Source organism: Pseudopipra pipra, chromosome 5 (assembly GCF_036250125.1).
Source record: "Pseudopipra pipra isolate bDixPip1 chromosome 5, bDixPip1.hap1, whole genome shotgun sequence".
Classification (NCBI taxonomy): Eukaryota; Metazoa; Chordata; class Aves; order Passeriformes; family Pipridae; genus Pseudopipra; species Pseudopipra pipra.
In genome coordinates this window covers 25,185,326-25,213,020 of record NC_087553.1, presented here as the reverse complement: position 1 = coordinate 25,213,020, position 27,695 = coordinate 25,185,326, and the positions used below count along the sequence as shown (strand labels likewise).

Here is a 27,695-nt window from a genome sequence, read left to right as displayed (position 1 = left end):
CATCAGATCTGGGCACATGGCTTCTGAGATACTGGACTGAGACTGAATTCCTCAGAGGTGGGCTGAAAACCTCCTGTAGCAAGGCAAGCACAGGATGAGTTTCCTTATCCCGCTGGTGGTCAGTGATGGCTCAGTCTCAGGGGGCTCCTGTGGCCCTGGTGGGTGGGAGGGATCCTTCTGATGTTCAGCCAGGCTTTTCCTCACCTGGCCTGCCTGGTTGTTCCCTGTACAGAGATTTCTGCTGACTTCAAGGATCAGTCGTCCCCAGCTGGGAAAGAACCACCTGTGGCCTGCTCCCCACCGCCCAGCAGCCACCATTCCTCAGAGCTGGCGGTGCCAGTGTCCTTGGGGCAGCCGGTGCTCGTGGGCCGGCTGGAGGACTTCCTGGAGAGCAGCACTGGCCTCCCACTGCTGACAGCAGGCCATGATGGGCCAGAGCCCCTGTCCCTGATTGATGACCTCCACAGTGAGATGCTGAGCAGCTCGGCCATCCTGGACCACCCGCCTTCACCTATGGACACCTCGGAATTGCACTTTGCTCACGAGCCATCTGGGAGCATAACCCTGGATCTGGCTGAGGCTAACTTGGACAGCATGGACTGGCTGGAGCTGCCAGGGGGGCCTGTCATGAGCCTGGCTCCTCTGAGCACCGCAGCTCCCAGCCTCTTTTCCACAGACTTCCTTGATGGACATGATCTGCAGCTGCACTGGGATTCTTGCTTGTAATTCTGTGAGCAGAGACTGAAGGGAATGGGAGTGGGAGGGCACAGGCATGCAGGGGGAAGAGGCCAGTCAACCAAAAAAAAACAAACAAGGTCCCAGTATTTGTACTCCTCCCCTAACAGTGTCCTTCCTGCATGAAGCCGGCAGTGGGCCAGGGCAGGGAGAACTGCTGCTGCAGGGGGAAGAAGCTGCAGGAGCTGTGGGGCTGGTGGCCTCCTGCCCACTCCATGCAGCCTGACCCAGCCCAGGTGAGAGCAGAGCCGGCAGCCCCTCCTCCTCCAGGCAGGAGCAGTGATGGCAGTGCATTGCAGCCAGGAATGAGTTCCCTCACGTGGGACAGAGCTGGGCCTGAGCTGTTTCCAGAAGCAGCACTCTGCACCTTTCTGGGATTGGCAGATAAAGGGGGTTGTGCTGCCCCAGCACGGTTGGTCTTAACGGTTGATCTTAACGGCTGAGGAAGGGGATCCTACCTCTGGAACAGGACACAAAAGCAGGAGAGCTGGCTGGGGGTCTGGAGTGGCTGCCCTCTGCACCACCTGCTGTCTGTCAGAGGAGGGTCTGATCTGCCACAGGGCTGTGAGGAGCTGGGCAGAACAGGCACCTTTTCTAAATGTAGCCAAAGGGAACCAGGGTGACCCACCAACCTGGTAATGTCTAAGCTGGTTTCCCAAATATTGCTGAGCTTTGCAGAGGCCTGACTGCCTGCTTGCTTCACTCACCTTGGGCTGCAAAACAGATTTTTAAGGTGCTAAAATGAGGTCTTTATATGTTAAAACCGCTGTCAGTCACACCCCATTGCCCCCAGCTTCCACAGCACTTGTGACATCCCCAGGTGAGCAGGGCAGTCAGGGTGTGCAGGGGTAGGGACAAGAAAGTGCCTGCGTGCCCTGGGGAGCTGGTAAGGGGCACAGCTGGCAATAAGCAACATATCATTGGGGGCCACGTGCAATCTGTTCTCCTGCCTTTGCTGTGTTGGTACCTCACTGTAGCAGGTGCCCCAGGGGAAAGAAGCAGCTGGGGATAGATGTCAGACCCAGTAGGTGAGAAAGGGAAAGTGGCACTGCAAAAGGGGAGTTGTATGGCATGGCACAGGTCCTGGCTCAGTAGTGCAACTGTGAGGGCCCCTTTCTGGGGAGAAGTGCAGGCCTAAAAGCAAGTACTGCTTTTAGGACAGCTGACCTCTGCTCTTCCTTTCCTCCTTTACCCATGGGGTAAAAGGCAAAAGTAAATGGCAGCTTAGTGTGAGCTGGTGCCCTGTGTCCCTGCAGGGCCCCAGGCTGGTGCCTCAGGGTAACTGCTGAATGAGGAGTGGGTGGAAAAGCACCCAAAGCCCTCCAGAGCCATGATGATACTATTCCTTGTGCGGGGTTCTGTGTTGGAAACCCAGGCCTGTGGCTCACTCCTGTGCAGTTACTCCTGTTAAATTCCTGTGTTAGTAGTAGCTCATGGCCATACTGAGCAGGTGGGACATGGCTTAGGTAGCCCCATGCAGCCACCTCACTGCACAGCTGTCCCAGCTTTGGCACTAAGCTGGGTCCAGGCTGCTCTGGCTCAGTGAGGTGGGGGAAGCCATAGCTTCTGAAATCATACACACCGAGGTACTGGCCCTGCTCAGGCAATGAAAGGATCAGCCACCATCCTCAATATCTGCTTGAGGATGCTGTCCCATCTTTCCCTTTCACTGGGCTGCAATGCTTCCTGCTGGGGAGGGGTAGCTGTGAGCAGCCACATGCTGCTCCCCTGCACCTTTGGTACATGGGCCTCTTCTCAGGGGGAGGCTGGGCCACAGGAGTGTTGGTACTTCTGCTCCATGGAGGAGCAGGTGAATGCCAGCCCTGCATGATGTGCTCTCCCTCAGCCATTAAACTGGCAGCTGGCTGTAGTCATGTCTGTTTGAGCTGGGAGAAACTCCTGCTTTCCTGAGCCCTATTTGCTTGTTAACTGCATGGGGAGCCACTTTCTTAATCATTTGCAGGGGGAGCCTGCTGGCAGCTTCCTTCCTTTCTGCCCCTTTCTCTCTCCTCTCCCCCCCCTCCCCGAGTTGTAAGCAAGTCAGAGCCTCTTATCTGCCTCCCTCAGTGTCTGGGCTGGGGAGGACACTGTCCCCCTTCCCCCTAGGCTTTCTGTTGCTCAAGCTACAGCATCACATCCTAAAAGTCAGAATAAGAGACTGGTGGGCACCCCTTCACTCCCCTGAGCCCTCCCTAAATTCTCTCCTGGTGCAGCCCTGGTGCTGGCTGGGAGCAGTGAGTACATTAGAATCGCCTTGCAGAGCTCCCACCAGCTCCCCCCGAGGGTGGCTGCCCAGCCGTGGGACCAGGTGGGTGCAGGAGGCAAGGGCTTTCTTAGGAGGGCAAGTATGGGTGAGGTTGGGAGGATCTCTGAAATGCTAAGGGGAAAAAGTGAGGCTGCCTGTTTGTCAAACTCTCAAGCAAAATGAGGTTCTTTTAGCCCCCAGTTGCAGTAGCCCTCACAAAAAACAGCTGTGTGATTTCCTTCATACAAATAATTACAAAGCTGCAACCAGTAAATAAAGAATGAAATTATCAAAGTGCAGTGAGCTCCTAGAGGAAGGTAGGAGTGCTCCAGCTGCAGTCCTGGCCTGTTACCAATTTACCTCTCCCCTGGGGTTGCTGGTGAAAAGACTGAGCATACGGGTGCTCCCTTTCACCTTTACCCATCCACCTGTCCTGCAGGTGTGAAACTGTAGGAAATTAGTGACCCTGACTTTGCCCAACACACTTGGATTGGCCGATGGGCTGAAAAACCTCAAGAAGCCCAGATGATACAGAACCATGACCTCATCTCTGGAGGAATCCAGCTGACCTGCCAGAGCCTCTCTGCACAAGGGGCTTCTGCCAGGAGAGCAAGTGATAACCCTGTGCCTGTGGGCAGAGGGGAAGATGGTGCCTCAGCCCAGGAAATGTTAGAAAGTCTTTTCCCCAAGCAGTGCCCAGAGCAGGCTTGCCCAGTTCTCTGCTTTCTTACTATTATTTGTTTGAATAATAGTTCAATAGTTCTTTGTCAGAAGAGGTATTCCCCTGGACATACATTTTTGCACCCATTGGGAAAAACGAAGTCTGATGTTCTGCCTCTACCTTGAATGTAATCCTGAATCTTTCTGCTGTAACCACTACTTGTTTGTAATGTGTATTTGACTAGCACGCACTCTCCCTCTTCCACTATGCAGCAAACGGCGAGGGGTGATCAGCACCATCAGAACTGGATGGTGTTGGGGCATCAGATCCAGAGCAAGTTTTCAACTGGAAAAGGATAAAAGTGACAAGTTAATGGGGGAGAGAATCGATCTTTAAATTGAATTATTTTTTCAGTTACAAATATTTGAAAAAAAAATCCATTTTATTAAAAAAATTCCAAACAGCCACGTGCTCAAAAACTTCTCTGCTATGCTGGTGGGAGGCCTTGGGGCCACTCTGCCTTTTCCAGCTAAGGGTGGGTTATCCCTCTGGGTCTTTCTCAGATGTGAAAAAAGCAGCTTAAGTGGTGGTGCCTCATCCTTCTCAGCTGGAGGGAGATTCCCTCAGTGTATGGAAATTACCTACCCTGCAAGCAGAAGTAGGTCTTACGCTAGAACAGGGGCAGCTTTTACAGCCTCCCCCAGCCCAGCAGGCTGGTCTGGACCCCAGCTGGTGGTGAGGTGACACTGCCTCTTCCACAGCCACATGCCAAATGAAAAGACTCACTTTGACATCAGTACAGACTCTGCAACTTCCACCCTCCCAAAAGCTTGGGCTTCTCAACAGAGTTCTCCCAAAGGCCTGTGCCCTGTTACTGTCCCACTTTGCAGATAAGACTTCACCTGCTTTTTCTGGAGACACCTGTACAGACAACACTGCTGTCTCCCCTACCCAGCCCTGCTTTCTGCCAGCCCCACTCCCTTTCCTAAGAGCCCTCCTCCTGCAGTGTCCCTACAACACCTAGTTTTCAGTCTTTCTTGCTTTTCTGGGGCTCTGCTGCAGGGCTGCACTTCAGGGAGGGCTGGTGGTGCAGACACAAGGCAGGGCTGCCACTGCTGGCAGCAGAACTGCCTCTGCCCTGGCTGCTGCCTGACCTCGTGGGCTGCTCTGATGCAAAGAGCTCCCTCGGTACCTCAGCTTGATGCTGGCAGAACCCAGTGCAGAAATGGGGTCGCCATTTTCAAGTGGCAGAAATTAAAAACTTGAGTCCTGGCCCTGTCAAAAAATAAGACAAAGCCCAGCACTCTCCCAAGATGCAGTTTTTATTTACAAACCCACCAAATAAAGGAAAGTAAGAATCTAGTGTCATCCCATGAGTAGTTTGTGCTCACAGACAAGCGCTTTCAGTAGAAAGTCACAGACTCCATATCCAGAGCCACCACCACAAAGCAGCAATTCTCCACTCCTGACCCATGTCCCCACTGCCACTGCAGGGCGAGGAGGATGAGTTAAGTCTCCCTGAGCCAGCTCCAACTTAAACCTTGTCCTGAGCTACAACAGTGCCAAAATATACACGTTCCTGGAGTAAATTTACAGCTTTTTGGTTAACAGTAAAAATCATCTAGAGACTAAAATGACAGCATGAAACACTTGTTTAGGGGAGAGGTTTTTGTCTGCTCCCAGAGGAGACAAGGACCATCCCCTAAGGCTGTTACAGTGGTAACAGGCTGGTAAACTTGGGCAACTCTTGTCAACACCCCACACAGCAGTGCTGGGGAGGTGGGATGATGCTGATGGCAGTTCCCCCTTCTCAGCCCCGGCTCCAGGCCAAAGGAACTAATCCAAGTGTCCCCCCCACAGAGGGGAGCCCTTGGCTGGCATGGGGAGGGGATGTGCTCTCTCTGCTCCTCTACAGCAATGAGTCTCTCACCAGCCCAACTCCACACGCACCTGCAGTGCCAAGTGCCAACGTCTCCAGCTTTCACACATCAAAGCCACCCCGCAAGGGCTGTCCCCACAGCCACAGCCACGCTCACACACCCACACAGCTGCTGGTCCATGGGGCACGAGGTGCTCCGGCCAGGCTGTTCCCCCAGGCTCTGGTGGGGAGGCAGGGCTGAGGCAAGCAGAAGATGGGGATAGCAGAGATGCAGAAAGCTGGGAGTGGGGCACTTGGTTTTTGTAGCCAGAACACACTTGTCCCTTTGCAGCACTACCCTCGACCATCACCTCCCTTGGGTTGGCAGCTTGGCCTCTTGGCGCTGCTGCCATCTGTCCCAGGTGGTCTGGCAGCGCCCCCCGAGGGGGATTTTGTCACAGATACAAGTGAGTGGGGTGGGGGAGGGCAAGGGGTGAGACATGACAGGGGTGGGGGAGAGAGTGTGTGCAGTCGAGAAGGTTTCCCAGGATGGGGTGGGGTGGGGGTCACCCATCTATGTCCCAGCTGAAGAGATGGTGCTTCACGAGCATGTCCTGCACTCCTTCCTTCAGTGGCTTCTTCTCCTTCTCCTGCAGGACGACAGAGACCTGGGTGAGTGCACCACACCCAGAAAAGGGAAGGTCGTGTCTGTGGGCAGAGCCCAAGCACACAGAGATCTCCAGCACTTTGCAGCCTTTGCACTTCCCACCTCTGCACAGCTGAAACAGGGAGAGGCCCTGCGGTTTGGAGAGCACCAGGGAAGGGGGGGCCTGCCATTTCCCTCTGCCCCAGCTGGGCAGTGGCAAGCAGCCCCATCCACAGCCTCTGGTGCTGGCTCAAGAGGAGGCAGAGGATGGGCTGGAGGACAAAGCTGGGAGAGGGAGGCAGTAAGCAAAGCCCCTAGCTGAGTGAGAGAATGAGAGATGCCACCTACTTACCTCCCTCTTTATTGGCAGCTCCCAGTCCTGAGAGAGGCTGAAGGCAAATTTGCAGAGGACCCTGCAACGGAAATGGAAGAGAGCTATGGTAAAACATACCCACCCACCCAGATCACACTCCCAGCCTGTGCCCACAACTGCTGCCCCAGGCACAGCAATGCACTGTCTCCTCAGCTTGTCACAGCATGCTACTAAGCTTACAAGGATGAAATTCCTTGTTCGATAGTGTTGAAAAGACAGCAGCAGTCACTCATTCCCTGTTTACCCATTGCTGGGCTTCACATCTTGCCAGGCCCAGGCTGGGAAGAGAAGCTTGAAGATGTGACTCAAGTGCAGCCCCTACAGAGCCTGGTACAGCAGCACAGGGAGGCAGGAGCAGCCCTGGGCTATGGGGTACTGCAGACACGCCTGGCTAAGGGCTGCATGCAGCTAGCAATGGGGGTTGAAGGTTCAATCTCCAGAAAACAGATCCCTGCCAGCAGCACCTCAGAGTTTCTGCAGCCCTGCCTCTCTCTCCCTGGAGTAAGAGAAGTGTCCTGACTCCCATGCAGAAGTGCTGCAAGGAGTTGGAACAGGGAGCTCCCTTGCTGGCTTGGCCAAGTATGACATAAGACATGAACCAGTCCCACTCAGTCCTCGGCTGTGCTGAACTGGCACTGCCCCCATGCTGTGAGAAAGCAGCCACAGGACACCCAGCACAGAGGTGGAGAGAGCCCCCTCCCATTCAGCAGCAGCGCAAGGAGAACCCTGTGGTTTACACACAGGCCTGCTCTGGATAAAGATGCTCCCACTGGGTCCAAAGGCAACTTAATGGTGCAGACAAAAGCCAGTTCTCCCAGAATGGCAGCAGCAACCAGGCTGGAGCGGTGGTGATGGCAGCTCCCTGGGACTTCACCTGGCTTTGCAGAGTGCAGGAAGACCAGGAGCACACCCATGGATGTGTGCCCTTGGCTCCAACTGATGTACTTTGTGTGAGCTCAGGCACTAAAGCTGCTTCCAGCCCCTGACATCACTCCCTTGCTTAACCAGGGAGTCAGTCGATGAGCGAGTCCTTCTCAGCCAATGACAGTCCACTGTCTCCCTAGCACATTCCCTGTTCCCTACTTGGACTTAAGGTGGCTGGCAGAGGACATAGGGTGGAAAAGGCAGTCTCTCCATCAGAGCAGTTGCAGGACACAGCAGGAGGTTACTGCCAGGCAAAGGCTACATACTTGTCACAACAGGTCCCCAGCAGCCAAGCTCTGCTCTTGGATCAGGCAGGCACAGTACCTTGTATTAAACCATCTAGAGAGCTGCTGCTGCCTCAGCACACAGCAGGAAATTTCTGGGCAGCCCATGCTGTGACACACTGGAGAGGGCCCAAACCCAGCCACGGCAAGGGCCACCTCCTGCAGAGAAGGAAATCCATTCCAGACCCTGCCCATAGAGACACTTACCTCAGCTCACATTTGATCTGCACCCAGCCGGGACTGCGCAGGAATGACCAGGGATGGAACCACTTCTCCACGGTCTGCAGGCTTGAGCACAGCACCTCCAGCCACAAATGCAGCACCTGCTCACTGCAGCAATGGGGTAGAGGCATGTTACTTGGCTGAAACCAGGGAAAGAACCCGCATCCCTCTGGGATTGTCTATTTTCAGCCCAAGCCTTGACCCCTGTCCTGTCCCCAGTAGGAACAGGATAACCCAGTAAACTTGTGTGAGCCACTCCATGCAAAAGGAGCTACTTCTTCCAGCTAGGATTCAGGCCAGCACAGTGAATAAGGAGCAAGTCCCACTCAGTGGCTGCAGTGAGAGGGGGGAAAAAGACACTGTGGCCAAAGGTAGATTGAAACCACTGCTGCCCTTAAGCCCGTTGTGTCCCTTCCCAAGCTCCTTGCACCCACAATGGCCAGATGACTCACTTGAGTCCAACACAGATGAGAGAACGAAGCTTCACGTCCATCTGTGCATGTGCAGCATCGTGTGTCATGTTCACAGCCTGAACTGCCTGCAGGGAGGGAAGATGTGGTTACCACTGGGCAGCCATTTCAGCAACACAGCCATACTCTGCCCTCTCTGGAGCTCCCACCCTCACCAGTGCCATCTGCTAGCACCAGAGGAGCTGAGAAGGTCTGTGATATTCTAGAGCATCTCCCCCCAGCAGCCTCCACAGGAAATTTCCTGCAAGTAGGAGCTGGGCTGAGTGGGCTCAGGGCAGCACTCACCCGGTAAAGCAGCTCCTCTGGAGTGAGGACTTTGCCATCTTCATCAAGCCTGTAAAGATCACAGCAGAGACTTAGCTAACCCCAGAACCACCCTGGGCACACACAGGCCTTTCCTGCTTCATACCACAGCAGCTCTCTTGCTACTGCTGAGCCCACAGGGCCTCTGCTCCCTTGCCCAGGGAGCAAGATACAGATCCAGATGCAAACACAGGAGCTCAGGGAAGGGAACAAGAGCCACTCCTGGCCCCAAGTCAGCAGAGGCACAACCACAACCGCAGGACGATGAGACAGACCATGACCTTTCCCAAGGTGCAGGGGCAGGGCATAGACCCATCCACTTGGTGTGACTGAAGTGGCCTTACCTGTAAGTCTTGCAGAGCACAAGGCGAGAATACACAGAGTCAAAGTCCCGTTCCACTTCCCGGCTTGCAGCCTAGAGGAGCAGAGGGACAGTCAGCACACTCTGCCCTACAACCCCCTCACCCCAGCCCTCTGGCAACACTGCCCCATGAAGGAAACTGGGACATCTCACCTCTTCAATGAACAACCAAGGGTGGCAGGGCCCTCCCAGCAGAGACGGTTTCTTCAATCCATGTTCAAATATGGACTTCAAGGCTGGACAAAGCGTTCCTCGCACCAAGTCGGTCACTCCTTCCGTGACTGAGTCATCTCCAGCAATGGAGTACTGAGGAACACGAAGAGCCAGCTCTCAGCATACTGGCGAGGGGGCAGAGCATGGAGGTGGTCCACTCACCTACACCTTCACTGCACAGATCAATTCCACTCCCAGGTGCCAGCCAGCCCCCACCTCCTTTACCCCTTACATGCTTGCATAAGGCACCATGTTCTGTGCTGCTGCTTGGACATCTGCTGGGACACCAGGACCTTTGTCCTTTGGTGGTCCCCAGGAGACCACACAGGTGACCCCAGCACCATCGTGGCAGTGTTCAGCATGTTGGAACTTCTGTGGTTTGGTGTGACACTGACTGAGTTAAGGTATGGAGAGGGACTTGCACTGAGGGTCTCTGGGACTCTGTAAGCTGCTAAATGTCAAGACGAATAGGGACAGATAGGAATTTCCAGGTCAGGGGGGATATTGTGTTAACAATCCGATGAGTGGGATCCTCTCTGTTTCCACAGTTAGGAGGAGAAACACTCAGCAGTACAGAGCATGTTTATACACAGAGAGGTGATTTGCATCCAAGGAACCAGCCCTGAGAGGGGGGGAGGAAGCAAGTGGGGTTTCGGGTCAGCCTTTGAGCTCTTCCTCACATTCCAAATGCTGAGGAGAAGAGGGAGAACAGGGCCTTCTCCATTTCCCCTGAAAATTGCTTAGGTCAACAGCTGCTGATGTCTGTCTCCTACACATTACCTCAGCCTTGGGGACATATTGATGTATCTGTTCTCGATAGGTGGTATCTCACCATTGCCAGCTGTGAGAGGAAGTGAGACAGAATGCCCCCTTGGGCACAGCTGTTTGGGGAGAATTCACTGTCATGGCCACAAAGCATGAGCACAGGCACAACTTCAAAGGAGGAAAAGAACACAAGCAGCAGAGAGAAGACAGAAACACTACCCACAGAATCTTCCTGCCTACTTGCTTGCTGCTTTCTCAGCTTTCTTGAGTTTCATCTCTAGGGTCTTTGCAACCCCAGGCATCCCACACTGGCTGCCCTGGCACCCTCTGGGGCCCTCATTCTCCACTTGGTCAGCATGAGGAAGTTGAGCAAACAGGCTTAGGAAAATAACCTGCCCCATCACACCACAAAGCGCTCAATAGCCAGAAAGAGCAAACAGACCGAAGGAGGGAAATACATGGCTCCCTTCATCTGTATTTTTTTCAGTTATGACATAACTCTTTATTTTAATGTGGGGAGTTTTTTGTAGTTCTGTTTTTTTTTAATTACCTCTTTACTCCGCTCATCCAAGATTTCCACAAATTTTGCAGGAAACCAACCTACAAAGAGAGGACAAAGAGATAAGCCTGACAAAGACACTGAGAAATCCCTACAGAGAGCCCAGTGGGAGCTGAGAATAAATCAGAGTTCACAGGGCCCAACCCCAAAGAAGGAAGCGAGCAGCCTCAAAATACAATATTTAAGGCAACTGCATGAGGAAACCAATTACAGGACACTGTCTACATGCAGCAGTGATGACATGCATCCAAACACCCTGTGCCAGAAGAATGGAGCCTAAACTTGCTGTTTGCAAGAAGTAACCAGGTCACTGCTCTCATACCCTGCTTTAACATTTCTTCTGTCCCTGGCAGATACTCTGGGTACCTGACAGAGCCTTTGCTGCAAATGTATGAGAGCAGTTGCTGTGGATGAATGGATGCTCTGCATCCGGGCCCCACTCTCCCCAGTGCAACCCATCCTGTTCTCACCTCTCAGTCCATTCAGCTCTCCCACCCAACAGTGCTCATCCTTCTGGGAAATGATCTGAAAAACAGGGAGAGGAAATCATCAGTTGAAGAGAGTGCAGTGGCAGGAGGGCTACAGCTGCCCAACTGTGTGTCCACAATGACAAACTGCTTTCTTCTCAACTGTTTTTTCAATGCTCTCTTCTCATGTGGCTTGGGGCCTTCAAAGGCACAAAGCTACTGCAAACACAACATTACCCCTGTTCTCCCCAATTTCAGATGGGACACCCACAGCTAAAATGCAAATGGATGCTTTTACAGTCTTACCACAGCTCAGTGCACAGTGTTAAACCAGGACTTGTGTTGGATCAAATTCGCCTTTTGCACAGCTCTGACAGCCAGGAAAGGGACTTTGTGGTGGCAGTGAGAATGACCCACAAGACAACACTCACAGGAACACACTGCCTCACCCCCAGGCAGCCCCCAAAACACCAGCTGCTTCTCTTGGGCTCCTAACTGGGCTCTGAGCTTATCTCCTCCCTTCTTTCCCTGCAGAAGAGGTAGTGCAGCGTCCCAAACAATCTGGGTCTGCGTGGTCCTGCCCTGGTCCCTGTCTCACAGGCTGACGCACCGTGATGATGTCGTTCTTGCGGAAGCCCAGCTCATCGTCATCGTGGCGCTCAAAGTCCAGCAGGGCCTTGGCTCGCCGGCGGCGGTTGCGAGAACAGGCCACGTAGTTCTCGTGGTCCCGCTGGTGGCTCTCCATGCTGTAGTCTGGAGTCAGATCCTAGCACGCATGTAGATGAGAGCAGAGAGGAATGAATAGCAACAGGTGACTCCCAGCTGATCTGCCAAAGTTTGCATGACGCTGTTCCCACACCTTTTCCTGCTCCTAGCCAGCAGACAACATCCCAGCACAGCCTTCCTCCACCAGGGATGGGTTAAGCAAGCCTCACTCCCTACCCGTTACACCCGGCATGTTCCTTCTCAAGCCCACATTTCAGGAGCATTTGAACAGTCCTGTCCTGTGGTGGACACTCAACACTCATGCCTGGATCACACAGCAGTGCATATCCAGCTGTTTCCACTCACAATGCTGCAGTTCTTGGGATCCACACACTGGAAGTGCCGTGCCACCTGGAGAATGGCCTCACGCAGATCAGCCACCAGCTCCGTCTGCTTGATGTTCTTGGCTTTCAGTGCCTCCAGATCATCATCCCCTGGTGGAGCCCATGCAGCAAAAGAGAAGGCGAGGAAAGGAAGTCAGGTACAAGGTGTTTATTTTTTGTTAACATTAGAAATCATTGGTTCTGCAGAAATCAGAAAAGCCTGACATCAGATACTGCCAATCTATTCAATAAGGTAAATAGCAAATACCAATTTGACTGGATCAAATGTTAAGGATATGATATTTCAAACCACATATGGAACTCAAAGATGTCATTTTTGGTCTGCCTGGGAAACTCAGTATACAAAGGTACTACTTCAAAGAAGTGTCTACAATATATAGTTGGCTGAATGGTGGGACACAAAACTGGGGAACTTGCAATAATCCTCTCCAACTGTAAGTCACTTGAAACTGAATCACCTGTTGGTTGAACTACTTCTGATATTTGTATAACTCACTGGATGAGAGCATATTCTTCACCGAGTCTTGAAAAAGATTTGAAAAACCATGACAGCCCATTTTCCTGTGCCAGTCTAGAAGCCAGAGCCACAAGAGAAAAGCCACCACCTGCTTAAGACCTCAACCTCCCTAAGAGCCAGATTTCAAAGGTTTGGATTGTATAGAAACAGTCATAAGCACAAAGTAAAAGTTGCTAATTCACCCAGGAGTTTTCACAGCCTATCTCTATTACTTTATGCAAAAAGATATCTAATGGTATGGATTCTTTAGACAGTTAATGTATCTGAATGCCAGAAATACTGGGTACATGATGTTTGGGAACAATGAATCATTTGCTTCTTTTTCTAAAAAAAATCAGTTTGTTTTAAATTCAAAATGTATTTTCATACACCTTTTTCATACATTTTTCCTCTCTCTATAATATAGTGAAGATGTGATAGCTTGATTAACAAAATCAACATTTAAAACAATGAATTTTTCACTGAACTCCAATGTTTATACAAACACAGCTTCTACTCAGGACCCAAGTAAATAATTGGCTAGCAAATTAGTACTCTGCTTATCTTTTAACAGCATTGCAGAAAACAATACAAATAAAGCGTGGTCTGAGCTGTACAGCTACTGCAACAGCTTAACACATTAAGCTTCTGCTTATTGAAAAGTGACTAACAATATCTTTTAATCATGTGATCCTAATTGAAAGGACCCAAACTTTAGAAACGTAAATAGAAGCACAAAATTAGATTTAAAATTATTTTCATAATTGTTTTTTGTTTGCTAAATTAAATGATTGGAGAATCAGACACACAAATCTTAAGAGAAAACTGAACCTTGCTTCTAGACTAAAAAAAACTGTAGGCCATAGTTACTCGCAGTCTAATCAACAAAAAACTAACAAAATCTCCTCCTCTGTGGCCAGGGGCAGGAAACAGAGCACGCATGAACTCTCACTACAGATTCAGAGACATGAAGATTGTAAATAGATAGGTTATCAGGTAGACATTGGGGATTCCCAGAAAATTCGTGTGATTAAAATAGAATGCAACTAAAGAAGAAACCCAACCACAGCTGCACTAGCTCTGTGGGCTGCCCTCATTTACATAGATCACCGATTCTTTCTGTCATCATTCAGTCCCATCTGGCCAAAATACCATGCTCTTCCCTCTGCATTCAGATCAATCCCCCCAAAACACAAGCAGAAGACATGGGGAAGCATTATCCCATCTTAGAAGGTAGACTGTACAGATGAAAGCAACTGGTGTTTCTACCAGATTCACCTCACTGCACTCAACATGACTGCACCTACCTTTCCAAACAGGAAACCAGTGCGTGATCAGCCACATATGAGGAAGCTCTACTTTGAGCCTGTGAAGACTGACTAGCTGCACAGCTCTTCCACATTCCCTTGTTGCAGCCCATCCAACAGGAAAAGGACAACATGAACATTTTGCTCTCCATCAAATTACTTTTCATTGTTTCTTTCTATTCTGTCATTGGAAATCTGGTTCAACTCCCTGAATCTCAACTAGAGAAAGCCCTGGCTGACCTGATCTAGTGGGAGCAAAAGTCTGGCTTTGAGCAGAAGAGGCTGGAACACAGACAGCCAGCATGAGGTCTCTTCTAAACAGTGCTCCTGGGCTTCTGTGACTCCTGTCCAAGTTACTACTACATCTGCATTCACTCTAAGGAACAAGACTTTAAGCTCTGGGTGAGTTCTTATTCCCTCCCAAACTAAGTACCAGTTCTACACAGTAACTATCACAAGCAGAAGACTTTCCACTGCTCAGTTGTCAGTTCCCAGTATAAGGTGAACTTATCACATCCAACCTTTCCTTCTTCTCACTTGGGCTGAAGTTCTCCATTCTGGTCAACTTCTTGTTTTTAACCAACATTTCAAATACTAAGAATATTGCTAGGTAAAAAACATGACAGTCACTGTCCAGAAACCCCACTAAAATGAGAAAACACTATCAATCATCTCGATTCTACCACTGATATATTTTGGAGCTTGAACTTAAACTTTATCTTTGTGCATGTGTATAACTCACTATCACTGTCATAAAATGACTCAAACGTGGTAAAGGAGACTGTCTGAGACACAAGAAAGATGCATGTGGCAGCCAAGTTCCCTGCCAGTTCAGTCTGTACTGACTGTAGGATAACATTATATACAAGAAGGGCTCTGAGTTTAGGTCGCTTAAGCAACTTTCCTGCATTTCTTCACTTCTGCATTCTTGACTTTACAGCTTCATTAGTTATTCTACTAGAATTTTTCTCAGTAATGCTCTATGTGGAAGCATAGAGAACATCAGAAAAGCTATTCTCCGGAAAGACCAGTAAAACACAATTTTAGATTTATTCAGGCCATTTCAACCACAACAGGAACACTGTTTGAAACCTGTAAATTTAGTATGTTGTCTTCCTCCAGGAAAAAAAATTCCTGGGGTGACATGTGGCAACTTCAAGAAAGCTAACCAGTTGCAAGGATGGTGATGACAGTAAGGCTTACAGTAGAAGGGACTCTAGCAGAGTCAAAGAAATAAGTTAGTGTTAAAACCATGAAAAACCTATTCTGGCTGTGTGCTTTCTGGACATATTTTGGCTTAGCTCATAAAGACTCAAAAGTGTTCACAGCACTGAACTCTCAGAGTAAGTAAGGGGAAACATAATGATGTTTGCATTTATAAATTTTGATGGGTGATGCACTGGACATCCTGCCCTGTCTCAGATCTTCAGAGATGTTCTTGAACCAAGCAGAGTAACATCAGGAAAGTACCACATCCAGCCTGTGGACTGCATATGGTCTGCCAGAAAATGTGTTTGCCCTGTTGGTCAGTGCAAGGACACTACAGCTGGGCTGAGCTGCACCTGTTGTTGCTCACCATTCATGGACTAACAGTCTAAACTAAAATTTACTTTCTGAGCTCAGATCAAAGCAATCAAGTAGTAAACTGCACTTCTTCCCTCTCATCCTTCAGTTCTGGCTCCCTTCTCTCTCTGCTTTGCTACTTCCCTCCTTCCTAGGCTGCAACAGCCATCAACAGCACGTGAAGGGCACAGGGTTGTCCTTACCGAAAAGCAGAGAGGTGATGCCAGATTTCCTGCGCTGAGTCCTGCGCCGCACAATCTGAGGGAACAGAAGAGAGAAAACAAAGTGCACACATTAGGAGAGATTTCAGAAATTAAATAAAGCAACCCTCCACACCGGTCAGCTCTGGGTAAGGGGTCCTGACAGCTACCATTAGAAGGGGGAGGCAAGTGAACTGGCAGTTTTCAACAGGAGTTGTTCTAGTCCTAACGCAATGAATCAGCTCCACTGCTTGACCTGTTCCATGTGCAACAGGTTATTTATAGCTTAATTATTATGAAAGCATAATTGAAGTTTGAGAATCAACCACAACTCACGTGAATAATTTAATTTGTTGCCAAAAGCAGCTACACATGTAATTGTATATAAATTTCCAAGTGGATAACTATTATATTTTAGAATTGCAGGAGTGTCTTGTCTGCAACTGTAGATTTTAGTCCAAGACTAAACACAGTTGCATTTTTTATTCAGCTTCTCAAAGGCAGTTGCTGCTGTTTTCTGACTCTACATTCCAAGATTATTTTACTGTACCAGTTTCTTACTAATGGATTAAATCCAGTTCCTACTCTCTGTGTGCTTCAAGCAAATTCTGCCAAAAACATAAGTTGTTTCTTTCAGTTTCCATTAATGAAATATGTTACATTTCATCATAACTCTCATTAATGATAATTACAATCAATGCCAATACCTCTTTCATCTGGGGATTTATCAACCAGGACAGATCTGGCAGCATTTCATTAGTATAGACTGTCCTCCAACTTCCCAATACCTTTTCTCCAACAGATAACAAAATTATCCTGGAGCCAAAAATCCTCTCAAACAGGAAGACCTCTTGCTTGCAAACAGAAACAGGGTGGGAATATGTAAGGGAATGGTAAAAGCAGAGTAGCAGAGGCAGGTGGGACTCTGTGCACTCACTTTGGATAAATTGTTGACGGTGGTGCTGGAGTTGAGCAGCTGCCCTTGCTCAGCAATGAGGTAGGCCAAGTGTTTGCGGCGCTGGGTCTCCACTGCCACGTCTGTCAGCGAGCCAGCCACGCGCATGGCCTCCCGCAGCAACACGTCTGCGTCTTCAATCTGACTTGGGATGTCTGACAGCGTGTTGAAGATGGAGGCAGAGTTCTCCGACTGGATTAGCTCATCCTCCTGCAACAACACAGTGATTTTTTGCCACACTGAGCAGTGAACACGACAGCTGGGCTCTTGAGGCTGCTAGATGCACTTTTACTTTCAGTGTACACCTTGGGCAGGTACAACTAGACAATTTCATAAAAAAAACTTCAGCAGAAAAAGTCCAAGATACTTTTGAGAGGGGGATAACATCTTTTACTGCTCTATTGCACCCTCCTCCCAGAATTCTAGCTGGCATTTTTTTGAATCACAGCATTCATCCTTGAAATTAAATCAAATCGTCAAGGAAAAACCAAACCAAACCTATTTGGCACCAACCACCAGGACTGGGCGCAGCAGGGATCTTGCTAGAGATAAAAGAATGGAAGCTGCTCAGTCTCACACACTACAGAGCATCTACCATGTCAAACTGTGCTCCACCTTCCCCTTACTCCCAGCAGGATCTCCCTTGTCCTTCACACAGAAAACTGAACATAAAATTGTTTCCCACATAAAAAGGAAAAGATCAAGCAGTTAAATATAGGCCAGTCAAATCAAATGCAGTCAGAAAAATGCTCATCTCTTAGAGCATTCAATAATGCCATACAAAGCTTCTCAGATGACCACAAATTTGGCTTTCTCTCTCTCCTCACAGATTGTGCAAAATCGAGGGGTATCATGGTTTAGGTAAGATGCACCCTCAGGTTGGGATCTAGACTGAATAGAGGGGGGCAGCTGATGAGGTTTAATTATGGGGCAACAAATGATGTATGCATAGGAAACAGCAATTACTAATTTCCGCAAAGTGCCTTAGAAGTTTTTCACAGCCTCCAGTTCCAAAGGCAGCAGGAAGACATCTTCCCTAGCACACTCCCAAATCACATACAGCAAATGGATACTAAACCTTTTTGCCCCTAAATCTCAGAATTAAACATTGAAGTACTATAAAAGAGGAAGAGGAGTGGGGAATCACCTTCATACTTAGCATGCCCAAAGTGACTTGAAACAGCACCAGAGAGCCCTCGTAGAAGAAGAGGTCCCAAATACGCAGCAGCAGCTTGATGTGGACAACACTAGCAAAAGAGGTGAGGAACCAGTGCAAGGTGATCAAGGAGAGCTCTGTGAATAAAAACATGGAAAATAATCACAACAGAAGAATTCAGTCAACCAGTGAAGATGGACTCTTCTAAGGGCTCTCCTCCATGCACTGCATCCAGGGTCAGGAGGCTTGCTCCTCTCTCTATTGCTCTCCCTTTGTGAAAAAAGAATAACAGTCTTTGTCTGCATGTCATCCTGGCAAGAAAAGCTATGGTTTCTAGGGCACACTTTTACCAATGTCATGCTCCTGAAGCAGCTTGTCCAGGCGAGGCAAGTACTGCACGATGAGCTGCCGCAGGACACGCTGGTCTGTCTGCACGCCCATGAGAGTGGTACTGAAGTAGGAGGCAGGAACCAATTCCTCAATGATAGCACACATCATCCAGAAGGCATCTTCCTCCTCCAAGAAGAGCAGCAGAGAAGCAGCCACCTAGGATTTTGAAGGAAGAACAACTGCATGTCCTAAGAGGAACAGAACTCTTTCCCCACTTTTACACGTGGACAGATGGACCAGTATCTAGGTGACAAAAATCTTCCTTCTGCAGCAGCATTCCTGCAGCTTCCACTGAAGGGATTTCTCCTCAGTGTACTGCCTGCACCCTCCCCAACAGACTGAATTCTTCAGTATCTTTGGATATGTGGTGCTACTCTGCTCTCCCTTTCCTAGGAAAAGTGTTCCATGTGGAAGGGATTTCTCTTCAGCTCATGTGGAGACCACAGTATCTGGCAGCACTACCTCAAATCATTCGCTCTGCTGTTGCGACCACAGACACATTGATCCCTATTACAAAGACACTCTGAAAGCAGGTTACCATGCCAGTGCCCTGACAATATCCAATCTCTGGGTAGAGCCAGGCAAGTCCCCGTAGTATCCTGCGTAGTCTTGGCACTCCGATACTGTTCATGTTGGAGAAGCAGGCATTGCTGGGCATTGTGCGTAGCAAGTCCTTTTCAATCTGTCAGCCATAAACAAGGACAGAGTCAGCTTGCAGCACCTGAACAACTGCCTTCTGCTATCTGCACTTCCCCATGGCCCCCTGCTTCAGGGAACTCCGCCTCCCACACCCATCCTCAGGCACCGAAGAAGGTGGCCCTGTCCGAGTACCTGAGTCAGTTTAACAACCTTCACTGACAAGAGGGAAAATGCCAGTGCAGACAGTGACTTGCTGACTCCCAAGAAATACTTGTCTAAACTCAGGTCCTAGTTTCACCATTGACAATAGTAAGCACACTAGTTGGGGATTTCACCTGCCTGGATTTCAAGCAAGGCTTCCCGAAAAACCTATTCCAGAGAAAAATCAACAATCTGGCCACATCTATGAATGAGGACTTAGAGGTGAAGAACCCACAGATCTCCCTTGAGCAGTGCTGTTTCTCCTTCCAACTATTTTGACTCTTCTTGGTGAGAGGTGAACATGTGCAGATCTCAGTTTCTTTTGCTGTTCCCTCCTCCCACAAAAAGGAGAGATCAAAGGAAAACACCCTGAGGAGACCCTGTAGGAGTCTTATTAGTGTTTAGAGACTTTGTGTTTGGGGGAACAAAGACAGGCCCTGGAAACAGCCACCACAACCTCAACAGAGGTGCATCTGGCAGCCTTTCACCCTTCATTTCCCTCAATGAATATCAGGATGTTTGCTGAGATGCAACTGCAGCACTGTTTTTTAGCCTGCAAGCAGCATGGGTCAAACCCCTTCCCTGCTGTCCTAGGAAGGAGTAGAGCTGCACAGTTGCTACTCCAGCAAAACAAAGGAGAAATATGCCTCACAGGATTAAGGTTTAGCAGGATTCAACCACATGTCCTCTCAACTGTCCCTGCTGCAGGTGTCAGGCAGACACCCCTTCCTCCTCACACAGCTGCTCTTGCCCTTCTCCCCACTCAGCATTAGGAAGTTTCTCCCACCTGTTTGGCAGCAATGGTTTCATCGTTAGAGCTGTTTTTTATAATATCCCGATATGACATCTCTGAGTTCCTCTTCTTCTGCAAAGCCCCTGAAAGGCGCATCCACAGCTGGGGGGACAGGGTGAACAGAGATAGGAGGAGTCACTCAGACAAACACAGAAAGTCATGAGCTGGCAGCCTCTCAACCAAGAGATCTCACTCCACTATCTCTTACTCCAGGCAGGATTGCCCACCCAGAACAGGCAGCACTCTCACCTGTGGCCTCATGCTATGTGGGATGCCAGCTAGCACCAGGGAGCGCAGCTTGTCTGAATGGGGTAGGGTGACTTCAATTTTGTCCCAGGTGAGGTCGCCCACGTCATGGTTGTGTGTGAATTCCAGATGAGCCTGCCACTTGAGCCTCTGCTGCGGTTCCTCCGTCAGTGGGACCCCCAGAAGCTTGCTGGAGTTTGGCTCAGCACCATCTGCTTCAGCAAATGGAAGGGAAAGGAATGGAGACAAGTGAGACAGGGAACAGGAGAGAGAACAAACACAAGGCAGAGTGGGGAATAGGATGGCCATCTGAAAAAAGCACATTAAAAACATTCACGTCTTCCAGTCAGAGCATGGAAAGGCAAAGCTTGGTTTCTGACTGCCTTCTCCATGTAGCAAATTTAATGGTCATAAACAAAAAGCACTGGGACCTTGAGAACTAAGAAGGTGTCAGCAGGCTTCTAGTCTCTACTTACTCATGATTTAGAGCACAGTGTGGCTGGAATTAAACAAGACCTCGGCAGCAGCCATCCTGCTGGGTTTTATAAGAATCTGTAAATCAGGCTGACAAAAGCATAGCAAGCCTCAGAGGTGAAAAGCAGAAGCTATACGCTCATGGAAGTAATGAGGTGCAAAATGTTAACTTTGGGGATATTTCATCATCAAAAAAGCTTTAGCAAGGACACCTCCAAATTCAAAATGAGAGAGCACCTTAACCTGAGGCTGGCTTTCTAAAATAGACACTTTAGCACAAGTACAGGTTTGACGTAAGGTGCTCTTGTCCTTAATCATATAATACATTTCAACAATGCGGTCCAAATCTTTCTGCTGATTTTATAATGCACGAGTCTGTGAAATTTTCTGGCTGGGAAAAAAAACAAAACACTGTGTCCTGTCCTCATCTCCAGGTCATGGCTTCAAAGAGGATCCTCTGTAACTTAAGGTGACTCACAGCACACATGTGAACAACTTCTGCCCTTGCACTGTATGGCCTGAGCCCTGGAAACATCCTCCAGAGCACATAAAGCAATTCCGACATCTCCTTTCTCTTCCTCTTTGCAAAAGCCAGCTGTTGTAGTTCAATGCTCAGCTGCAATAGCTCTCCACATCTCCTCCTATTCAGTCGCCTCTCTCCATATCTTGCAGAAAAATTAGGATGTGGGGTTTACCCATACAGTTTGTCCTACACTTTGCTGAGATCCTGGGATGGGCAGAACGAATACTGTTGCCACTCATTTTGGCCATGAGTTTTTCAACAGACAGAATGTTTCATTGTGCCTGCTGTGAGTGCTTACAATGCTACTGAATACAACACTGTCAACTGGGAAAGTTGCCCTTCCCCAGCATGCAGCTGCTAATGGAAACGGTAACCCCTCTTTTCTCTCTTTTACCCATGGCACAAGCATAAGGGGATGGAAATTACTTCTGCATAGCCTATGCTCCAGACTCCCATAAGGCCAGCACATCTAATTCACTTGATTACAATAGCAGGATACAGAAAGATGATGACAGGTGGGTAGACAAGACCTAGTACAGAACGGTTGCAAAGCCACCCTGCCATACTTGGAAGCACAGGAAGGGCTGCACACAACGGAAGTGGGAGGGATAGGACTGGCTTTACCTTCCTTGTCAACTCGGAAACCGAATTCATCATAGCGAAACTCTGGCTGCTCGACGGATTCTTCTTTCTGGGAGATGTGAGGAAGGAAAACAGACACTTTCACCACTTTAGCACTGCATAACTGAACAGAGACACATGGATTTTGCCCCATCTCACCACTGTCCGCATTGTGCCCTTTGAGCACTTAGATCCCCTTGCCCTTTAATTTTCAATGCCTCCCACCACAATTCCAAGCTGAGCAGATACTGCATACCATTTGCATGTTGACTTCTCCATGGAAGTTGTGAAGCCCTGCCATCAAACCTGTACAGATTTTCCTAGCAATCCTTTTTCCAGCAGGACTTGAGCTCAGCCTCATATCAAGATCAGAACTCCCCACTTGGAGGGGCATGGAGCCCTCCTCATGAACTGAGGAATACACACACACACCAGCTAAAGAGGTCTCTGCTGTCTGCATTGCTAACGCACAGCAGTCCTTCCTGTTACCTCTGTGCACACACTGCAAATTCAGCTCCCTGCACTGTGACATCTCCTGCCCGTTGCTCTCAGATTTTCTCTGAAAGACACCAGGCAAAACTGGGATTTGCACCAAAGGAAATTAAGATCCATGACCCAAATCTCAACCTTCCTCATCTGTGCTCACAGTTGGCATTGGGGGACACATAGTGGAGGTTATAACTAGGCTTCTTTTAGGACTGAAAACCTACAGATACCTCCCTTTTCCTGCAAGCCCACCTGCTCCTCCTGTAGGGACTCTTGGAAGCACTGAACCCAGGCAGCACCCCAGAAATGTGCTTCTCACATAGCTCCACGATAAGCTTTAATCTGCCTCATTGGGCTCAGCTGCCTTCAGCAAACTGTGGATAAGTTATGAAATTCCATGGCTGCTTCCTTCCTTCCTCCTCTGCCCACCTGACAAGCCTTGAGGCTAGCATTTCCTGCCATACACAAGCCATCCAGAGTAGCTTGATGATGACAGAGGCTCCCTGACAGTGTCAACATTTTTACACTGGAGCAATAGTTGCAAAACAGCAAAGCAATAATTCACACAAGTTTCTTTGTACTCTGCAAGATCCTCTTGCAAAACCCAGGATGCAGCCACAAAACGTGAATTTTAAGTGCCCATCACTAAAGCACCAGAGGAAAAGTGTGCCTCTCCCTCCTTTTCCCTGTGGCTTTCAGAGACCACCAGAAACCACCAGGGTCCCTCTACTTTTGCACAGCCAGAGAACACCCCCTCCCTGCCCCACACTATACCTGTGTGTATTTTGCCAGGATGTCCTGAGGCCAAATGCTGGGAGTGAGTGCTGAGAAGGGACCCCCAGCAGAGGGAGTGTGATGGCCTAAACAGAAAGAGATCAACACAGCAGTGAAAACCTGGAAGAACACCCTTGGGAAGACACACTTAATACAAACTGTTTCAGCAAGGGAAGGACTCATTCCACAGTTTGTCGTGACTGCTACTCTAGACAGGGAGACAGCTCCCACTTCATCAAGGAAGCCAGGAATTTCAGATGGTTTTGTTCCTTATTACCGAGTAAAAGAGGCAGAAAGGCCAAATGGAGTTCCCCCTAAGAAAGAGATTTTTAGGAAAGAGAAATAGTTCTATGGCATCATATGATCACTCATCTGATTGGAAAAGCTGTGCAATCAGTGCCAAGTCAGAGGAATTACCACCAAAAAAATATTATTATGGAGAAGTAAATGCCTCTGATGGAGGCACCAACCCCAGCACCAGCAGCAATCCAGAGCTTACTGAAACTCTGTCACTCAGACACCACAATGGAAAACCAGAGCCTTCAGCAAGATGCTCAACTGCAACCTTTTTTTCTAAAAGGGCTGGGATATTGTCAGACCATGTATAGAGAGTTGCAGCAATGAAAGTATGCCTATTATCTTGGACTTTTGTGTTCAAGATAAGCACCCTTCCAATCTCAGGTAGAGTGCCACTGAACAGCCTCCCTTGGAATACAAGCATACATCAACTTTTGCACTTAAAGCAGATCAACATGTTCCAAGTCTTCTATTGTTCATATCACCAAAGCAAAGGTTTACTTGGCTTTGAAGTATAGTTTCCCTCAGGGTTATATGCCCTGAAATAATCAGCTGGACCAGGAAGGAAGGTTTAGACAAAAGCATGGGGTGGGAGAGTTGGCCACTACAGGAAAGAGAAGACCTAGTTTTAGTAAAGCTTATCTCAGTAGTCCACAGTTGAACTCTAGTTATTCTTCAGCCTTCTGCCTGCCCTGGAGCTACCGTTGTACAGTAAAATCTCTCATAATCACCAAATGAGCCACCAACTTTGGGGCAAATACTGGGAGGAGAACAGAACCAAGCAAATCTTATAAAAAACAGGGGAAAGAAGACTACATTTCAATGCTCTTTTTCCTCTGTGTTCAATGGCTGAAAATGCTTCTTTGGGGTAAAAGAAGGAACTGAGTTCACCCTGAGTGAGAAGGCAGCTGGGTCACAAAGAGTGGGGTTGTTTCCTTGCTCCCAATTTAACCAGACAGCATGTTAATATAAAGAATGGCTCTTGGAACCAGGAACTTTCTTTTATGAAGTTTCTGCTGAAGAAAGAGCAAGCAACCAAACAAGCAGATACTAAGTCCATTTCTGTCTGCTCACCGGACATTGCACTAGGTAAGGCTGAGTAGCAGAGGCTGTCAGCAGGTCCAGAAGTGCTGTTCGAAGAGGTCAGCGGTTACTATCCTGTTAGAAAGAAAAGGCAAGGAGAGAATTCAATTAGCATCTAAAAACATGGTGGGGGACAGAGAGACCCCTCACTCACAACTTCTCCACATGAAAATTAAATCCCTTAGTATTTAAGTTCTGCCCCCACAAAAAATAAATTCCGGAGACTGGAATTTCCTCTTGATTTCATGCCTACTGACCAGCTAGAAAGAGCACACTGCCATTTACCAAATTCCTTGTGACAGTACCACCATTGCTGATCGAAAGAATGTCAAAAACCAAGACAACTTTTATCATCTTTTCCATCACATATTGCGACTCCTATATTTAATTATCAATACAAAAAAACCACACCATACATCATCAGTCTCTGAAGACACTGACCATGGAGAAGAGACAGAAACAGTGAAAAGGGTTTAAGGGGGTATCATTAGATGCAATAAGCCTAAAAGAGACTTTAGTAGCAGCATCACAAAGTACAGGAGCGAAGTGCGTAGGGGTGTGGAAACACAGCTCTCTGAAGGATGTGGCCATGGACAAGATGCTATCAAGTAACTCTGCAATGAGCCAGGAACCAGGCTCCTCTGAACTAAAGCAGGCAGTAGAGCTCAGATGATTAAACAGCCCACATACCTCCCCTCCCTTGCTTTCCTGACACTAGTTAACAGCAGATTTTTATGGGTTTTTTTAATGGGGATTTCCAGGAAAACAATGGAATAGTTCAGTAATCAGAGAGAGAGATTCTGGACTTTAGGATCAACCTTACAATTTATGTGTGGGAGACAGCAAGAGCCACCTCTAACAAGCAGATAAAGCCAGTGCTGGGATATATCAGTCACTTGCACTTCCTTGGGAAAGAACATGGGAGAAACTAACACATCTGGGATGGGTTTTCCAGCTTCCCCTTTCCAGTAAAGCTACTTATGACTGTAAACAGCTAAAAGTAGGAACCCGAGGGATTCATCCAGCAGGCCCTGTCAAAGTTGGTTTATAGTGCTGAATAGTACAGGGTTACATTGCCTTTGCATCTCAGTGAGCTTTCCAGGGAGCACTTGTAGCCTGAAAGCGACTTGCTACAGCACTCCAAGATAAGCAGCTGTACAACACTGCAAAAGCATAAAAAACATCTGTGTCTGGAAACACAAATGATAAGCCTTCCTCCTCCCAGATTTAGACAGTTCTCTGCCTGAGAAAGGCTGACATGGATCAACAGATGCTCTGATTTTCTGACACCAACTCTTAAGGCAAAAAGAATAGCAAAGAAACTACAAAAAAATCCAGCTTTTATTTCTGAGAAGTAATGTTGTCCACAGGATGGTAAGTTGCTTACCCACCAGTTCTGTAAACATTTGTTTATCTCCCCATCACTCTAGTCCCATTTGTTCCCTTAGCACTAACTCTTCTCTCAGTAGCTGAAGACATAACAACAACTACAAAATGAGCATCTGCATACTCGTATTACATGGGAATGCACACAGCATGCCCACCAAGCAGGTACATTGGCTGACAGTACCTATTTCCCTTTCAATATCACTGTGAATGTATTTCGATGTTTTTCAGGCTTATCACTCCCTTGCAACCATGACTGCTCTGCTCCTGAGCCTGCAAAGTGTTCTTTTACTCTGCCTTCTCTCAGCTCAGTTAACCCTGTTTCCAATGACTTTTACTAGGAATGCAGTCACCATGTGAAGCATCTGCCATGCTTCTCATTGCTTCTCATTGCCTCAGTGCCTCAAGCCTGTGAGCAGGAATCCCTCTCGGCCATTATTAACTTTCATCGTGTGCACAATCGCTGCTGAACCAACCTGCGACGGAGGAGCCGGGCCAGTGTTTGGAAGAGCAGGAGAGGGCTGAGTGAGTTTCTCCTCATCCCAAAACAGGTGTAGTAGAGGGAACACCTTCCTTGTCCACGTCACTGCACGCTGGGCTGGCCTCCGCCTTGCTGGGGATCACTCCCCTGCCTGCTGCCTGCTCGCTCTCCTCTCCCTGACATTAGAGCACTGAACTTGGTGGGCAGGTTTTTCCAGCCCCTGGTTTCTATAGAAACGTTCCTGCAAGCACCAATCTGGGACAGAGTCCAAGGAGAGTGTGAGGCTCACCTTGCTCCTGGCATGGCTGTACAGAAGGGCAGGGAGAGAAGCAAGAATCACACCAAGAGAAGGCTCCTGCTGTGGCACACGGAGGCAGTGCCAGGGACTGCCCACAGAGACAGGCGTCTCCAAGAGAAGGTGCTGAGGCCACTGCACCAGCCCTTCCAGCATCACAGGAACCAGGAAGAAAGTTCCCTGGCACAGCAAGGCACCACCCAGGGCAAGACAGGAGGTGGAGGAGGATACCTGGTATACAGTAAGTTCTTTCCTTTGACTGACGTATACAAACCTAAAGCAACTCTTGAACTCTCCTAGCCAGGAGACAAGTAACAAAAGGGGCTCCCACAAAGCCTGTGAAACCACACGTGTGAAATTGCTACAGCCCCTAGCTGGGTTATTAGCACAGTACACACTTCTGAAAACAAGAAACAGTATGAAATACAAAGGAAAAAATACATCAGATCGAACAAATATTAATGGCAACTCCCAAACCCTCAGAACTCCAAAACTAAAACCACACACACATTAAGAAGCATCTCCCACTTTTAAAGGTAATTTAAGCTTCCTATATGAAGCAATCTTGGCCACATAACAGGCAGTCCTCACATTTTGAAAGAAATATACTTTTTGTTAGAATGCTAATGGTACCTGTTATTTGCAGATTTATTTTTTGTGTTCAGACTCTAAAAATAATCACACCACCATTGGTTCCAGCCTGCTAGAAGACAGCTACACTGAGTGTGTGTACCTGAAAAAGAAGGCTGCAAGGGAAGCGTGTAGTCAACATCAGGTACAGCCACTTGAAGCCCTCCACCCGCAACGCTTTTGCTGGAGTTGCAAATACACACCATGCAAGATTATAGTTTCTTTTCCAGTGTAGGCGTCCTTTAGAAATGGATGTCTGCAAAGGAGATCTGCAAATTTACTTCCACGTGGCAATATTATGCCTCCTCTGGACATGCTGGCTCTTCCACACAGCTGTGGTATGACAGATTTCAATTACCTGGCTCCTGGCAAACACCAGATAGCAATCTCCTGCTGCCTATGTTTTACTTGCTTGGCCTCTTTTGCCACGTGATCTCCACATAAGCCTGCAGCAGTAGTGCCTGGATGTGCTAAGCATGAAATGATGCTGTCTGGAGCCTTTCA

The 27,695-nt window shown here is 48.6% G+C and overlaps 2 protein-coding genes across 6 annotated transcripts in view; one reads left to right on the top strand and one right to left on the bottom strand.

The window, feature by feature from the left end:
• The window catches only part of MRTFA (myocardin related transcription factor A), a 95,066-nt gene extending 90,962 nt beyond the window's left edge, over positions 1-4,104 (top strand). For all 3 annotated transcript variants that reach the window (XM_064655180.1, XM_064655179.1, XM_064655178.1), the window contains one exon: positions 233-4,104. In XM_064655180.1, the coding sequence (XP_064511250.1) occupies positions 233-726 (494 nt within the window). In that variant the 3' untranslated portion in view covers positions 727-4,104. The remainder of the gene's footprint in view (positions 1-232) is intronic.
• An 841-nt stretch (positions 4,105-4,945) lies between these two features.
• The window catches only part of SGSM3 (small G protein signaling modulator 3), a 29,253-nt gene continuing 6,503 nt past the window's right edge, over positions 4,946-27,695 (bottom strand). For 2 of the 3 annotated variants that reach the window (XM_064655181.1, XM_064655183.1), the window contains 21 exons: positions 24,391-24,469; positions 23,020-23,105; positions 21,763-21,829; positions 20,145-20,353; positions 19,890-19,997; positions 18,801-18,944; positions 18,223-18,418; positions 17,864-18,009; positions 16,699-16,926; positions 15,765-15,819; positions 12,158-12,285; positions 11,697-11,852; positions 11,090-11,144; positions 10,611-10,660; positions 9,236-9,388; positions 9,066-9,136; positions 8,704-8,752; positions 8,401-8,486; positions 7,934-8,056; positions 6,498-6,558; positions 4,946-6,149 (listed from right to left, as the gene is read on the bottom strand). In XM_064655181.1, coding sequence (XP_064511251.1) covers positions 6,066-6,149; positions 6,498-6,558; positions 7,934-8,056; positions 8,401-8,486; positions 8,704-8,752; positions 9,066-9,136; positions 9,236-9,388; positions 10,611-10,660; positions 11,090-11,144; positions 11,697-11,852; positions 12,158-12,285; positions 15,765-15,819; positions 16,699-16,926; positions 17,864-18,009; positions 18,223-18,418; positions 18,801-18,944; positions 19,890-19,997; positions 20,145-20,353; positions 21,763-21,829; positions 23,020-23,105; positions 24,391-24,397 — 2,262 coding nt within the window. In that variant the 5' untranslated portion in view covers positions 24,398-24,469 and the 3' untranslated portion in view covers positions 4,946-6,065. Of the gene's footprint in view, positions 6,150-6,497; positions 6,559-7,933; positions 8,057-8,400; positions 8,487-8,703; positions 8,753-9,065; positions 9,137-9,235; positions 9,389-10,610; positions 10,661-11,089; positions 11,145-11,696; positions 11,853-12,157; positions 12,286-15,764; positions 15,820-16,698; positions 16,927-17,863; positions 18,010-18,222; positions 18,419-18,800; positions 18,945-19,889; positions 19,998-20,144; positions 20,354-21,762; positions 21,830-23,019; positions 23,106-24,390; positions 24,475-27,695 lie in introns of all 3 variants that reach the window. The other variant, XM_064655182.1, reaches the window with a different exon arrangement.